Raw genomic sequence first — 16,911 nt, 5'->3', positions numbered from 1 at the left:
GCTTAAATAGCAATCTGCACTTTCTGGTGCATGCCTTCACCGTGTGTTTGCAGAGAGCAATCAGATCCCCTCAGCTTTCTGTTTACTAGGTCAAACAAAGAAGCTCTCTTGGCTTTGAAAGAACATGGTTTGATCACCCAGGAGGGGCCTCTTTTGGTCCTGTAGCCAATGATTCTATATTGCCCTTCTCCGATACTGGCAAGTAAAGAAAAATATTGCTATCAAGGTATCAGAGCTGTTTCACCAGTACCTCATAGCAGCTAAGCCACTATGTGCATGCTTTTTGAACACCAACAGGTCTGCTTTCCTTGTGATGTATTGGGGATCTAGCTATGTTGCTATTTCTTCTAACTCTCGCTGTGGGGACAGGCATCTAGCTTCTTGCTTAGCGAATTGAGTATTTGTCCTCGTAAGAACAAATTCATTATGTTTTCTTTTTCCTACTAAAGAAAGTTTAAAGTTCTATTCCCAGCCTATTTGTTTAAATGAAATCATCTGCACATCTGTTGCTAACGAGTTGATCATTCTTTAGCCAAAATAAAATCATTATAATGAGAAAAAAAAAATAACCCAGGAATTTTATCTTGGAGGGATACATTTAATTGGAAATTAGTCTGGTTCTGTATTATGGATTGTCATTGATCCACATTACCTGATAAAATAAATGAGGGATCAGAGCTAGCAGAAAGAGTCCATCTCCAACACCAGCAAGTTCTGGTAAGCAGCAAGCTGGAAAAAAAATCATATCCATACAAACTCCTTTCCTGGCTTGGTACATTATGCTGATAGCAATAAACAATACCTGGTTCATCAACAGTGTCTTCTGTTACAGGATTTCAGTGTTTCCCTTCGCTAGGTACAATCCCCTCAGTTAGTTAGTTAAAGGTCAAGGTATTTCTAAAAAAGCTTCATCTCAGCCAGATACTGTGTGAAGTTTTACATCTGGGCATAATCAAGGAATAACGTTTTGTACAATACTAGCTGGGAAAGAGAAAGGAGTGATCTCTTCTTAGTAAGAGCTCTAGTAATTAATCCTGTTAATAAAATTGGATGTCACTACCTCCCTGAATCTGGATAGTCTTATATCATAATGCTATCACACCCACAACAACTTGTGAGGCTATCCATGGACAGAAGTCTATAGAGCGAGCCAATTGTTCCATACAGGGAGGAAAACTTTATGTGGATGGGACTGCCTTGAGTCCAGCCACATCCCAATGAGCAGAGTGACACTATCTCTGGTTATCACCAGGGTCATTAGCAATGAATCCCCTTCAGTACCTTGAAGGGTGGATAAGAAATATTTGACTTTTTTTTTTTTTTTTCTTCTCAGCAGAAAATGACTGTATTGTAGCTATTATTTTAGACTAGAGGGTTGTGTGTGCTGCGTGCAGTTCTTCATGGGTTCATTTGTGGATGGTCTTTCTACAACTGCTCACATATCCTCAAAGGTAAGAGGCATTTCCCCTCTGCTGACGAGCTACTAACATCCTTTTCGTGTGTCTCTGACATGCACTGCTCAAATAACGAAGCTGAGGCACACACAGTCTCCCCAGACCACTATTACTGTGCAGGAGTGCTAGAGCCATCAGTCAGTTTGATACGTGGCGCAAATTTGTTCTCAACGGTGTCTCAGTATTCTGCTTATTCAGCTGGAGCAAAAAGGTATTCTGGCAACTTGCTGAAACAAGCAGACAAAACCAAAGGGAAAATGTAGCAGGCGCGGTCTGGGCTTGAGGCTGCTGCTTCCCCCTGCTCTGGCTCTCCAAGCAGCAGCAGTTTTGCTGCACTTAGCAGAACCCTCTTTTGGCCCAGCTGGCCAGAAGGAGTCAGGAAGAAATGGATAGCTGATGGAACAGACATGCAAAATTTTGCTAAGTCATATGCTGTAGCTGGGCTCACAAGAGGGCTGGATCATTTTGTGAGCAGGAGTAAATGCTAGCACTGGAGAGGTAAAGGCAGTTCTGGTTTCAGATGGTCTGCTACCTGGCTTTTACATTTTGTTATTTTTACCATACTTACAGGAAGGGGCAATCTACTAAGGGACATGACTATTACTCATTAACAAAGATGCTGACTGAAGAGGATAGATTCATTTTTTAGGTGAGTAACCCAAACCCAGGTAAGCCTTTCCCACGGCAACTGAAGCTGTTCATCTCAGTATGTGATAAGCAGGGATAATTTTTCAACACAGGATAAAGCTTTTCTACTACTTTTGGTGCAGGATGCCCCTCACAAATGCAGTTACCAAGACTCACTCATTGGCTCGCAGCAAAACAAACTCCTTCCTCCTGGGTCCTAAACCTAGTTCTAAGCCTAAACATAGAACTAAGCCTCACATTTTTGCAGCATACTGTACTGTTTTCTCTCTGTCTCTCTCTGCCAAAGACATCTGTGCAATTTCTTCTGCTGTCAGAGGCCAGCTCTGCCCAAACTGTAACACTTCTCCCCACCACAGCCCCGTGCAAACTGCCATATGATCCATACATCAGCCACAGCTCTTCTTGTGAACAAGCAAGAGTGAAACAGCTTGAGCTTTCATGTTATCAGGAGTTAATATACGTAAAAGCAAGAGAGAAAAGGTCTGCTTTTCTTGCTTTATAGTGAGTCTTAAATGTGTATGTGTGCAGATGTGGTGTTTGGACTTTTCCTATGTTTTGTAATGCCAATGCCTGCATATGTTTTGAAGGGTGCGGCTCTACGAGGGCCAAAGATAATTCTCCAGTATGTGTACTTATATAAGTAAGTGTGGATGCACGTAGCTGGGCCAGAGCCTGCCTGCCTGGAGAGCAGGCAGCAGGCAACCCTCTGAGGCCAGATCCCAAGCTGCAGCTGCACTCTCCGTTCCTGGAGCCCTGCACTCACGGGTCTGGGTCTCTGCACACAGAAATAACTGGCAAATCCCTGTCCCCACCCATCATAGCCTGTTTTGTCAAAGCTCTGGCAATGCTAGAAGAGTTCAGCCACTCCCTTTCTCTTTTTCAGAAAAGAAATGACAGGGAGTTTCTCAGGTCTCCAAATTAACTTGGCAGGCTTCAGTTGCTGCTTCTTCTGCGCTTGAAAGAGCCCAGACCTCTTCCATTTTTTGAGAAGAGGCTTCCCTGGGCTCAGAGGAAGACAGTGCCACCTCCTCTCACAGTCCCATCTGTGGACAGGTTGGTACAGAGAGACCTTTTTCTTCCTGACACAGAACAACCTTTTTTATGTTTATTTTTGTACTCTAGCTATTCCACCAAAGCTACAAAAGTCCTTTCAGTAGCACAGCTTCTATTTAAGATCATGGATAAAATAACTTATTGAAGAGGAGAAAAGCCATTTCAAGCTTTCTGAGCGCTCTCTATAATACACGCTTCTGGTTTTAATTTGCAAAGGCAAGCTTGAAAATCTACAATGCAGCACATACATATTTTACTGCCAAGCTTACATTCCCCCCCCCCCCCCCCCCCCCCCCCGATGATTCAGCACTGAAAGAGGCAAGCTGCTGTGATTAACCCTAACCCAGACAATAGAGCTCAACAGCTACTTCCAGTGCCACGACTTGGCTGCTTGCCTTTTTGAGAACAAAGCCAATAGGAGACTTATGTGCTTGAGGATATGGAATAAGCCCAAGGGCCAGTCTTACATTCAAAATATCTAAATCATTCAGTAAGGCTTACACAATCCCATTGTTATGACTGACAGATCGAACAAGATTAGATAATTTATCTTGTACAGACCAGCACACCCCCTGCCAGCTTTCAGGGTTTCTTACAACACAATTTTAAATTGGAAGACATATGTATTCATTTTAGACTGTTTATAGTCAAGACCTCCACTTCTCCAAACAAAACATTTCAGTTTCTGATCAAATTAGTGTTACTCTCCTTGCAGTTCTACACAGTTCATCAAGTCAAGTCTTTGCAACTATAACCTGCCTTGTAACACTAAAGAGACAAAACTTAACATCAGCAGTAATACAAAACACTGCTGGGATGCACCATTTTACAAAACATTGCAACAGCACCTGCAAATGGCAAAGCACAGCCTGCCTCCAGAGCAAGCTCTAGCTACAGCATGAGGACAAGAGCAGGACAAGATCTGTTACAGAATACTGTAATGGATCAGAACCTCCAGGAGGAGTGAAGTAAGGGGACTAGTGGCAAAGGAATGAGGCACCCGGGTAGCTTGGCTAGGGGGAAAATGGTCAAGCAGAAAGTCCAGGAGAGAAGACAGCTACATGTCTAAGGCACACATGCAGGAGCAGAATTGGAGAAGATTCCCCAGCCATAGAGAAGGAATTCCAGGAAAACTGGAGGAGGGAGGAGCGATTGCCAAAAGCAACTCACGTGGTTAACTCCTTTTTCTGGGTACATCAAAGCTTTTGTGAGTAGAAGACTGAATTCCTGTTACTAATCTTCCACTCCAGCAACTGCTGTAACTGCCCCAGGGCAGCAATGTGTTTGCAAGGGGGCAGAAGCAGTACGCAGCAGCCTGACGTGCAGGCAGTGAGACAAGACCTGTTTTAGCCCTGCTCCCTCACATGAAGAAGCCTGAAAGCACCTGAAAGAGATTAATGCCTAATCTGCCTTCACTTTGCAAGCAAGATCACAGCAGGAAGACACAAGCCAGTGTTCATTATTAATCACCCTTCTTTCTAACCCACCTGCTGCCTGGCATTCGGTTGAACACCCATTTTTACTGAATTACTGAATGTATTCCCACAGCAATGACACTGCAGTTGGCTCTTTCAGGACTGTTTCTCTCACAGAACTGGTCTGGGGCCTGCAAGAAGGTGCTGAAGCTTTCCCATGGGTGATGGGTGTTCATGCAACCTGTGGATCACAGGTCAAAATCTGTGCGGGTACACACCAGGACCTGTGACTCAGCAACAGCTCAAAGCCAGCCTCAGTGGTTACCAGTAATTCTCCCTTGTTTCTAATTGTCCAGATGAAACCTGAACAAGGCTGCAGTTGTAGGAACCTGAAAGAACTGATGAAGAGCATTTCTGTCTGCCTGTCTGTCCCCACTGCCTGTCTCTGTGCCTCTAGTGACAGGATCCCTGGTGTCACCCCAGCTGTGTCTCTGGCCAACAGGTGCTGATCCAGGGAGTCCTCCCACCTGAAAATCCTGAACAGAAGCATAATTCCCAAAACAAACACTAAATGTCCTTTCTTTACCTCAGCTGAGATCTTTTCCAAGTTGTGAGGGAAAAATTACGATTTGGGAAAACAAAACACAACAAAGACAATGACAACAAAATGGCCCAGGAGTTGCCAAATTGGCTGAAGACTTGCTGGGCTGCATGTGTGCCTGGGCTGATGCCGAACATGTGTTCGCTGTGCACCAAGATGATCTGGAGACATATAGAGACCATCTCTTAGCGTCTGGTCAGTGAAGAGAAATCAGTTCAGATCTGGGGGATGCTGGTGTTAACACAACAGCTGGGGTGAGAAGGTGGAATAGGTCAGGAAATCTCTATAACTATTGTCTAAAGGATCCATTTTTTTATCAGGATGACTGCAGAAGGGTGAAAAAACTTAATAAACTGGTAATCTGGAACTGTGATGCCTCCATAGCTTTATTTTGTGACCTTATACTCTCTACAGCTCAGTTCTCACGGTCTAAGGATGTAGCACTCTCTAACTGCTTTGGCCAACAGCTTACCACAGAGTCAGAAGCTTTAAGTAAGTTCAACTCTGTTGAATGGCATAGGACAGAGGAGCATGTCTGAAAAACTGAGGTTTTTTCTCTTTGGTGTTACAAGACTTTCAAAACTTTTGCCAAAATATGATCCCATCCTTGTTAAACACAGTCTGTGCAGCCCCCTAGCATAACTGTCTTTTCATTAGTATAGATGTATGAGAACTTATGTAATTAATTTCACATCTGGTTCTTCTGTAGGTAGTTGAGTTTTAGCCAAATATGGTATTTTTATGTTACAAAAGATTGACAGTTAATTCAATGGCCTTAGCTTAAATCCATGGCTTAATCTCATAACGTCTCTTGGATAAGGGTGTCCTGTTATAACCCTGTAAAAACTGACATAGTGCCAAGTAAATCAATGGAGTTACAACAGGATAAACAAAGGGATTGAATTTTCAGTTTTATTTCTGCAATGGGCAGAAAACCCCCAAGTCCTTAAACTCCATTGATCTGTGACAGCTGCGTCCGACTTGAAGGTGATCTTGTCCAAACCAAGATTCAGCAGCCACAAAAGCCCAGCAAAGAGACCAGGGTGTGGCCCACCAGCCTCAAACACCATGTTCACAACATAATGGGTGACTTCTGCATGGTACCTCCATGCCCAGCCCCCCTCAAACAATGGCACCTGTGGCATTCATCCAACATTTGGTCCAGGCTTGAGGGGGGGATGGCTCTCATGTGGCCTGGGCAGCCCCAATGGGACCACGGTAGCTATCAGCCAGCCAGCACCCCCAACCAGCTACTGAGTGTGTGAAGGGAAAGGCAATATCTAGAAATGTTAGAAGAGGATCAACCATTAGTATTACTAACTCTTGCTAAAAGCCTTGCTGTGCCTTAGGGCAGTGGGGGTTTTGATCAGGTTTTGACTTCTATGTTTTTACACACCCACACCTTAAAAATGTCTGAACAAGTATTCAGAAGAAAACTTTGCCTTCAGATTAAAGTAATACACAACATATTTCAGCAGTAAAAGGATATACCTGTGTATTGTATTTTCAATATAAATTTATTTTCCCCAGATAAGTGGCTGCGTTTGATCCCATTTCCCGTGTTAGAAGTAGCTGAACAAAAGTATTGTTAAAATAGTAATTGTGTAAAAATACTAGAGTCGGTGGAGGGAATCCAGAGGAGCTCTCATGACTCGGTGATGACAACTGAGTTTACGAGAGCTGGAGTTTCTCATCTTGTGGGAGTGCATGGAGCAGACACGAGCTCTGCATTTTTTTGTTTTGACAAGACTTGGGCACATCCATCTTGGGTGCAGCAGGCGAGGTTCCTACAGCCTGGGCTTTCCCACACGAGGCAGCACAGTACTGCGGCTGTGCTCCATGTCCGCGCCTGCCCGTGCCAGCCCCAGTGGGTTGAGGGGTCCAGCTGCAGCACTAGCCCTGGGGGAGAGGAGCAGACCCCAGCCCACCGCCAGCTCACTCAGCGCAGTCACACGCATGAGAGCAGCAGTAACTGCAGAGCTCTGCCTGTGTGTGTGCATGCAGACATGGGTTTCACTGGGAAACAAGCAGAAATGTCCACAGCAGGTGAACCAATATGCTCAGGTCCCACAAAGCTGAGGTCAGCTCGTGGAAGGAAGAGCTCGGCAAAACCCATGGCACACAACAGAGTTGGGGATGGCAGAAAAGGAGAGGGAAAAGGTATGGCGTCTATATGTGAAGCCACTTTTTCTGTCAGTCTGACTTTCCAGAAGACAGTCTTACTCAATGCTATAGCTCAGAGAGGAGCCAGTGCCACCAAACCTGCGCTGGGCTCCGGAAGAAAGACATTACCTGTCTCCTCCCTCCCCAGCTCTCTTTCTTGTACCTCCCCGCTCCCTCCCGTCTCCAGTGGCTAAGCTCGGAGACCCTCAGGATGGGGCAACGCCTGGCTCGGAGCAGAGCGACCCGGGATAACGGGAAACACCCAGGTGCTTGGGAGAGAGGCGGCCCGCAGGTGACGAGTGCCAGCCAGTGCCAAGCCGGGCGCAGCGCGCCAGCTGCTCCCCACCTCCACAGCTCCGGATCAAACCTCGCCCCGCAGCCGTGACACCTGGCAGGCTATGCCGTGAGCCCGAAACACCCTTCGGTGCTTGGGCAGGGAGCCGGGGGTCCTAAAGGCCCTGCCCCCCCTCCTTGCGCCGCAGCCCCGGGCCGGCCGCGCTCGCCGGGAGCCCACACGGTGGCACCACAGACGGCGGCGCCGCTCCCGGCGCATCGCGGCAGCGCCCGGGGCCGGCGCTCCGGTGTTCCCCCCGCCAGCTCACCCTGTCAGCCCCGGGGTTCGCACACCCACCTGAGCCCTGGCGTACCCCTGCCCCAGAAGTCCCCAAGAAAGCCCTGTCTGAACATGAGTGGTGGGGAAGGGGTTTATCGCTGCTATTTTGCAGCCGCAGTCTGACCCCTGGTAGCACCCCAGTGGTAGACCTGGCCCCAGTTGCAAGGGAAGTCAGCTGCTTTCAGTATTTCAAGGCATGTGACTTCAGCCTGCTTCTACTTTGTTTTTATTTTGGTTGTCAGTGATGGTAAAGTGCTGCCTTTAACTAATTACTGCTGGAATACATCAGTCAGCAGCAAAGGCATGCACAACAGATAAAACAGGGACCACCTGTGCTATTAGCTCTGAAGGCTGGCCACCTTTCAGGTGAAAAGTGCTAAGCTGTACTTTTCTCACCCGAACTAGAGGCTGAGGCCAGTAAAACTCACCAGGGTCTGGAAGTGCTGCCTCACAACAGGGCAATGTAGCATCTTATCACTGGGGCTTAGTGTGTGGCTTAGTGGCCCCTGCAGGGATGCAGGACACAGTTGGGGAAAAGGGTTCTGCCCTCTCAGTGCCATGGTTCCCAACTGCTGCTCAGAAAGCTCTTCACACAGTGTGTGATGCCTGTGCCATATTGTGGGGCTGGATGACACTAATCATTTCCTTATTTTTCTAAACAGAAGAGCACAAAGCATTTTTTAAGGATCTTGGTGTTGTAAACCATGTTTCAATTTGGTTTCTTATTAAAAAAAACAACAAAATGAGTCACAGTAGAGCAAATATCACCGAGAAGACCAGGCAGCCTGCAAAAAACAGCTCCAGCCTTGCTGGGAGTCAATGGCACTGGACCCTGCTGCCCTTCTCTCCCGGAGGAGCAGCTCCAGGCTGGTCTCCTTCTGCAGGACATGGCAGGTCTGGCCACTGAGACCCGCCAGGATCTGCCCAAGGGACCCCAAAATAGGGGAGAAATTCCTGTTGCTACAGCTGAAGACATAAGCTACTGCCCTGGATGTTGAGAGGAGACCCCTGCAAGGTCTGTTGGTGAACACTTGCAGCACCGCAACCCCATTTCTTTTCATGTGGCTGACATGACTTTTTCTCCCCTTTAGAAAAGAAAGACCCTTGAGAAATCTGGCAGGTGTCTCAGTGGCAAAGCTGCTACTTTATTCCCCCATCCAACATCCCTCCAGTATGAAATGTGCCCCTTCCTCACATTGCACACCATGCAGCGAGGTTTCCCTACCACTAGCCATCCCTCTAGGGCCACAATTGGCAGTCCAGTCCCACCACATGCAAGGTGTATTTCCATCACCTGCCTTTCCCTGAAGCCCTTCCCTAGAGACAGCACAGTTGCCAACACACACAAAACATTCTGCCACAGCAAAGTTACCCCTCCATGATCCATACATTTGTGGTCGTTGGGATTAATACCCCATGGCAAAACTTTGATCAGCTGAAACTGGAGCAGAAACATACCTCACTCAAGAAAAGTCATGCTGCAAACCCCACAGCCTCTTCCTGTAATTGGCTGCAAATAGTCTACAACACTTCTCTTTGTGCAGCTTTATCCAAAAATAAAATCCCTTTTGGCTGCGGTAGACCTCACTTTGATGTTTGTGGGAACAGTACTCTCAAATTATATGCAGTACACAGCACATGGGCTGAATTGTGTAGTCATTCAATGCCAGTGACAGTCTATGGTTTATATTTAAGCACTGAAATATAGCTGAATTTCCTTGGGTAACATTAAGGTCATTTTCAAGTTAACTTATCTCTTTCTGTATTCCCATAAAATAAGTATTTTTCTGAATCATTTTGAGTTTGAACCCTATGAAAATATTTTTCTTGGAATAGAACTTGTCACTACAATGGCATTCATCTCTCCACTGTCCTCACATAAATGAAATTTGAATTAAGGCCACTTGAGAAAAAACACCAGGTATTTTGAAAATATACTCTTAATATTTTTTGTTAATCAACTGGTTATTGAACCAAAAGCTTTAATTTTACGTGTTCCTAGCTAAACTTTATCCTAAAGGGTAAATCTGCTTTTCCAGCCAATCAACTCATACAAATTCCATATTGCTTATAGCAAGCTAAAACACACCCTACAGCTGTCAGATCCTAATAAATCTTCTCATATGTTGGACTTGCAATAAGTGACCTAAAGCTAAATGTAGGGAGAGGAGTTTTTTCTTAGCAGAAAAGCATACAGAAGGTCGAAAGTTCATCTTCTTGCAATCCGACTACCACATTCCTAGAAGACAAGGCCAGAGATGGGGCAAATCCTCTGCATTCCCCACAACAGCGAGGGGGATCCTACTGACTGGGAAATCCATAAATTGACAGAAAGACGCATCTACACATGGCCTTAAAAGACAGTGATGGGGAAACATTACATCCCTTACATTACAGGCTTGTTTTTCTGTTGCAGAACTACACCACCTCCTGCCTTCCCATCCACACTTCCCAAGCACAACCCCAGTGTCATCACTGGCAGCCTGCAGATTTCCAAAGAGCTGATCCCCTTGTCTCCAGGGGAGAGTGACAGCTCCTGCCTCCTTCGCCTTGAAGCCGGAGCCCTATACTCTGCTCATCTCCAGGGGAAGGAAGGAGAGAAGGGGACTTTTGGGGTGGTTAGCCTTACCTAGGGTTTCTTGGCCAGTTTCACAGCGGGGTGTCGGCTTGGTAGCCCTAAGCAGCCCGCCGAGGAGGAGCAGGAGCCTCAGGACCATGCTGGAGCCCCTTGCGCAGGCCGTGCAGTGATGTGGCACTCGCTGCCTGATGGAGCCGAGCCTCAGCGCGGCTCTGGCTCTCCAAGCTGCAGAGGAAATCAGTGCACTGCAAGGGCATGCCCACGTCTCACTATGTGCAGTCCAGGCGTCAGATTTCAGCTAGCATTTGAGCTTGGAAAGCAAAAGGCTTTGAGACAGGGAGGAGGAATGAGCTCCCCCTCCCCTCTGCCTCCGGACAGTCTCACTCTTCCAGCCTGGTTTACAATTTCATAAACAGTTTGAGTGAAGGGGGGTCCCTGCAGGGATGCGCCTGCCTTATCCTGCGCCATGGGTCCGATGCCTTTGGTCTTCATGCAGCAGATTTCCTAAGGGACACGGGAGCTTTGTTAAGGCGTATCTCACTGAAGCCAAGAGCAACTGCCTGGAGAGAGCAGGGGGAAGAGAGACAGAGAAAAGCAAACAATCGAAAGCCACTTTCCTCCCAGAGAATGGTATTTCATAACCCACTTAACTGCAAGTTTAAAACATAACATGACAGCAAAGGAACTCTAAGCTGTAAGCTGTATCCCCTCCAACACAGTGAGAATGGGAACCCATAAAATAGCCAGCAGTATCCCCCTCCATATTCTCCTTCTGAGCATTTTACTTAAGATCCAGTTTACAGAAGCAAACTTGGAGGGGTACCAGTCTTTTCTGTCTAGTCTTTAAAAAAATAACTTCACAAAAATGTAGATAAGATGCCAGAACTACAATACAGGCTTTAACTGGATAGTAAATCTATATTGAGTTTATCTTAAATTGACTTTTAAAGGGTTTTTTTGTTTGCTTGTTTGTTTTGTTTTGTCTTTTTTTTTTCCCGGAGAAATATGCATTGTATGTTTTTATCCCTCTGTAACAGGTATGGTGGAGAAGCTTGCCTTAGGTAGGATGTGAATACCTAATTTCTTACGTACACATCAAAAAAACATCCTGTATCACAGGAAAAGGAATTTTCCTTCAAAAACCTAGACCAAAACAGACCAATCTTTCCAGGCAGTGCATATTCCTTTGAGGACAGATACCCACTTACACATGAGAGCAGAGAATCTGTCCTTGCAGTCAGAGCACACTGGCTCCTGCTGATCACTATCAGAGAGATCAGTAGGGAGTTATGATGCTATATGATAATGTAATCAAATAAACCCCCCTATAGGGAAACACACTAAAGAGGCTGACAGAGCAGGAGAAAACTATATGCATCTTGGAAAGCATTTGATATCATATTTAGAAGAGATTATACTGCTAGATGGATTGGGAAGCTCAGCAATAAAGTACATCCTTGGTTACCAGGCTCTGCAAGGGAGGGCAACTTTTCTTGCCTCCAGGATTTCCTGCTAGATCCGGAGACTGCAGAGTCTGCCCTGGGAGTAAACAATACCAAAACCCATCAGACTTCAAAGAACAAACTTCTAAGGAGAAGCATGCTATTTAGCTGCCTTTTTTCTGCCCTGATCACAGAGCAGCATGTCTGGACCCTTGGGAAAAAAAAAAAAAAAAAAAAGAAGAAGAATCAAAAAAAAGCTAGTACCAACAGAGCTCTGAAAGCGTGGTCTCCAAGGGCAGGAGTACTTCACCTTCTGCCCAGCATCCCGGCAGCCTGAGGTCAGCTCTGAATACCAGTGTGCCACATTGGTACCTGCTGTGCTCAGGTACAGCTGGTGGTGTGTCTGAGCCGCAGGCCTGCTTCGTGCTGGGGGCTGCATTTTGTGTTAAAGGGAAAGAATGTGGCTGCTAACTTCAGTGATATGGCTAAATTCCTCACATCAAAAAAGGCTGCAGAGATTATACTCACCAACAGAATTTGTAATTTTCTGCAGCCCTCAAGAGTACAGAGTGACATCTCACCCACACATCCCAATGCTTTTTGCGGTGAGCTCTGCTGTGGAACTAAGCCTTCAGTAGCTGTAATCCCACCAGTTTTCCCTTTTTCTGTCTTTTTCTTGTTGGCATTTTTTTGTTTCTGCCTGTGATTTCTCACTTAATATCCCATGCTTCAGCCTAGGCACTATATCCTTGTGTCTCCTCCCCTCCACTGCACTTCAAGCCACCAGCTCCAGTTTAGATGCCACATACTTTAGGACCACATATTTCAAACCACCAGCAAACATACATCTACTTTACCAGGATCCCACAAAACATTTCGACACCTGCTTTCACCAACACTATTAGTCCTACTGTGATACTCCACATTCATACAGCACTGTATACTTCATCTTAAATACTAACGAGACAAAGTCCCATCACACTGAGAATACTGATTTTGTGTAATTTGGGAATGTCCATTCATTATTTCTGTGAACTAAATGATTGTGGTACACAATATATAATCTCTTGTTCTCAAGATTATTGTATCCATCCAGTATTATTTGTAGCTTGTCTATGCATTCATTTCCACACACCATCTCCAGTTCAACCAGCCTTTGGGCCATTAAACTGTATTCATCAGAATCAAACAGAGACAGCGTTTTCTTTGCCTTCATAAGGCAGTACAACCTAGTGACTAATGTGGATGAGCTCTGGAACAAAAAGAACATTGTGTCTCATCATCATAGCAATATGCTCAGCCTAATTAGCCTTGCCAAGGGTCACTACTCCTTGGCCTCAGTGTAAGCTTTCCAGGACCAGAGCTACCGCCCTTACATATGGTTGCAGCGTGGTACCCTCACTCCTGCAGGTCACCTTGGCTTTCTTTATGACATTGTCTCGAGCTACAGAGTAGCTTGAAGGGACTGCCATCTCAGATGACAGGAACAGAGCTCTACGCATTCTTTGTGTTTTCAAGGTTATATCCTGTCCCACACCAGAATTGTGTGCACTGGGCTGCCTAGGAGAGCCCTTTAAAGCTCTTGTCTTTCCATTTTGATTTTTCTTGACTTCCTTAAAAGATCGAGAGGAAGTATTGGGCAGGAGGAGAGACAGAGGCCTTCAGCATTGCTGTCGGGGATTACCCACACCCAAGGTTTGCACACCCAGGTTTACCTCAAACATGAAAATGGGAGAATTGGCCTGCCTGAGGGTTAGCTCATTCACTGCAGCCCTGGGCTGTGGCATACTCTGTGGCTCCTATACACACCAATATACTGCAGAGCAAGCTCTGCATGGGTATGCACAATAAGGGAGCATTTGGTTCAGTAACTTACCTGGTGCATACACCCAGAGACTATTCAGTATAACAGAATGAACAAGTAACAAGAAAAGTGATAAATTAAATCCATAGACACTCAAGAATTAACAAGCAGGTGATAGAGACATGAACAGGGACCAAAACATATTGGTCACTTACTGATGAGCTGTTAAAGCAATGATTTGGGCACAGCCTTGAAGCAGGTCAGCCTGAACTTCATCACTGATAAGAAACATTACATGTGATTATCATCAATATTATGAGATATTAGAAGTGACTTCAGGGACCGTGCAACTTATTATGGCTTGCTTAGGGGAAGGAGCAAAGGGAAAGACCAGAGTGGATCAGGGAGGCACAACAGTAGGAAAATCAGAAAGGAGGGGGTTAAAGGGAACAGCTGCATGCAGGCTGCTGGGCAGTATGCTCATCTGACTGAGTCCTGTGCCTGGTCCCTGCGATCTAGTCTATCTTCATATTAAATCCTTTAACTTTTTTTACCCCCTGTGTAATTTCCCTCTCTGACCTAGGTGTGAGTGCTGAAAGGTGAGTGTGCCAGCAACTGGAGAGACCAAGGTGCAAGCTTGCAAGGTCTAAGTATCGGCGACTGGAGAGACCTGGATGTATTTGTATTTCCCAAATGAACATAATCTTATGTCTATGTTTGTGTATGTGTAGTTTTCTAGTAAACTTCAGTCTGGATTAGCAGACAAGTAGGAGAAGACTTGCATCTGGAAAGACTCAAGGTCTGAAAAAGTGGCTGGGTCAGGGGCCCAGGGCACAGACATGGCCTGAGAGCTTGCACTGATATTTGAGGGATTTGAGAATGTGATCATACACGTAAACCCAGAGAGGGGGAGCATATGTGTTTTCACTAGTGAACCTCAATTCTGAACCAGCCAGAGAGGGGAAACAGGACTGGGCATTTTGTATTTGCATTTGTGAGAGTGCCCTGGTAAAGGCAGGGCTCTTCTGGCACCAAACACATGTAACACGTGGGTGTGTGTACCACTGTGGGAGTCCTCACTGCTGGCTGAACCTGCAATTGGGAACAGCAGTAGCTGCACCCGCAGGTCTGGGACAGAGAGATTCCTGGGCATTGGAGCACACTCACGAAGAGGGAATCCCCAGGTCCTGATTACCTGTACCTGGCACCCATAAACATCACATCCCTAACAGGCTCCAATACACCAACTAAACAAACCCCTCAATAGCTGGCATCCAGAAAGCTCCAAATTTCTTTGCTTCTCAGCTTCCACAAACCTTTTACATTCAAGGAGGATGTCTATTTGGTACCAAGAAAAAAATTACAACATAAGTAGGGGAGATGGGGACCTAAGATTATCAGTAAGATAGTTAGCAATAAAGGTAAATTTATCAGTTTGTCACCACCACCTAGCAATATTCCCATGCTTGCATGCCATAAGGCATGAAGAACAGAAAGTCTGGAAGGGTTATTTCATTACTCTTACCTTAAACTGGCTGTTCTTTTCCTCCTTTCGAAGGGGTTTGACCCCAGGCTTTGCAGTGTGTCTTTCTGCGAAGCTTTGTCTGTTCCCCTGCGCATGGTTGCTGCCTCTGGGCTCCCCTGTAGATCTGCACCTTTCTGAGGGGGACAGAAGTTCAGCTACTGCTCCTCTCACCCATGCAATATTGGCAGCCATCCAGCATTTCTACCTTGTTTGGCTGTTTTTCAGCCCATTATTAGTACTTTGTATATATCACTTGTTCTCTCGTATGTTTGTTGTGTGTTGTACCAAATGGGACTAACAAGCAGGTATTGCACAGGTGCATGGCTAAAACCTAAAAGCATTAAAAGCAGCTAGGGAAGGGATGGTCAGGAACAAATGGATTTACCCACCTCTGGCTTTTCATTTCTGGGTTTTAGTAAATCTTGTAGGCTTTCCCGGGAGTTGACATCATATTTAATCCTAAACCAGAACTTTATATATTTACCCCAATTCTAAAAGAATCTTAAAAATGGACAAACAAATCCCAGAGTGATGAGCAGATGTAGCAGCATCAGCTGGGTGTAATCATTTGCATTTGAATCACAACAATAAAGTTAAATAATTTTACTAGCTCTTATTGCTGACTACCTCTTTCTTGATCAGAACTTTCTGTTAGCCTACAGTCCACAGTCCCCTAGCAATCCAGAAATCCTCAGACAGGATAAATACCTAAACTGGTTTATGTCTTTGGCAAGTATTCAAAGTAGGATTAAATACAGTACATTTAACTTGCTTGCATTCTCATGATTCTTACTATTGTCAGGGAAATTTAACAGAGGGACGTATCAGACTCAGACTGGTTTTCATTACCTGGTTCTTTTTGACTTTGCTGATAGGAGGTTGAACAATAAACAGAAGCAGTGCTGCCTAGATAACTTTTCTGAAGGACAAACAGACAGAGAGCAGATCAAAATGCTACTTCATGACTTGTTATTCTCTCCCTCACTAGGTGCTAGGGAAGCTGGCAGAACAGTGTAATGCAGCACATACCATTTGCTCCAGTACAGAGTCAGCAGGCGTAGTTTTAGGACTTTTCGGTAGTTCAATCCAGAAGATACTTTCATTTGCACAGCAGAAAGCAATACCCATCCTGCTTCCCCCCCGCCATTCAGTTTCTGCAGAACAGGGCAGAGAAGAGGAGCTGCTCTCAGAACAGATGGGGAGTGGATTAGTAACTTCCTGCAAAGCAAGAGCGACTTTTAAAAAAACCCAAACACCTCTACCTTTGCAAGACTTTGCCCCCTGTGCCCTGATTGTGCTCCATGTAACAGCAGAGATCTGAGAAAGGTCCCATGAGGGCTTTTCTTTCAGCTTCTAGGTGCTAAATTGAGAAAAACACATTTATTCTCTAAACAAATATTTCTAATTCAAATTAACATGCATATGGATAAGAGAAATAGCTATTTTACTGTAAAGATACACAGACTGTTCTGAGCTCGGCACTTGTTAAAAGGAACAGATATTTTGGGATGTATTTCTGTGCCTTCTGGGACCAGTTACATAGCTTTTAACTTTCTCACTGAGAATTTTTTCAGCAGTTCCTTTTATCTCAACTTTCAATTTGTTCCCCTTATGA

General features: G+C 45.4%; 1 protein-coding gene across 1 annotated transcript in view; it reads right to left on the bottom strand.

Moving 5' to 3' along the window:
- Nucleotides 1-10,836, bottom strand: part of CPZ (carboxypeptidase Z) — a 43,342-nt gene extending 32,506 nt beyond the window's left edge. Inside the window, exon 1 of the mRNA XM_056326703.1 lies at nt 10,577-10,836. Coding sequence (XP_056182678.1) covers nt 10,577-10,664 — 88 coding nt within the window. The 5' untranslated portion in view covers nt 10,665-10,836. The remainder of the gene's footprint in view (nt 1-10,576) is intronic.
- Nucleotides 10,837-16,911: the final 6,075 nt, after the last annotated feature.

The sequence above is a fragment of the Falco biarmicus genome, chromosome 1 (assembly GCF_023638135.1).
Source record: "Falco biarmicus isolate bFalBia1 chromosome 1, bFalBia1.pri, whole genome shotgun sequence".
NCBI classification, from domain to species: Eukaryota; Metazoa; Chordata; class Aves; order Falconiformes; family Falconidae; genus Falco; species Falco biarmicus.
Note: the sequence above shows the minus strand (reverse complement) of the source record. Positions and strands in the feature narration are given on the sequence as shown.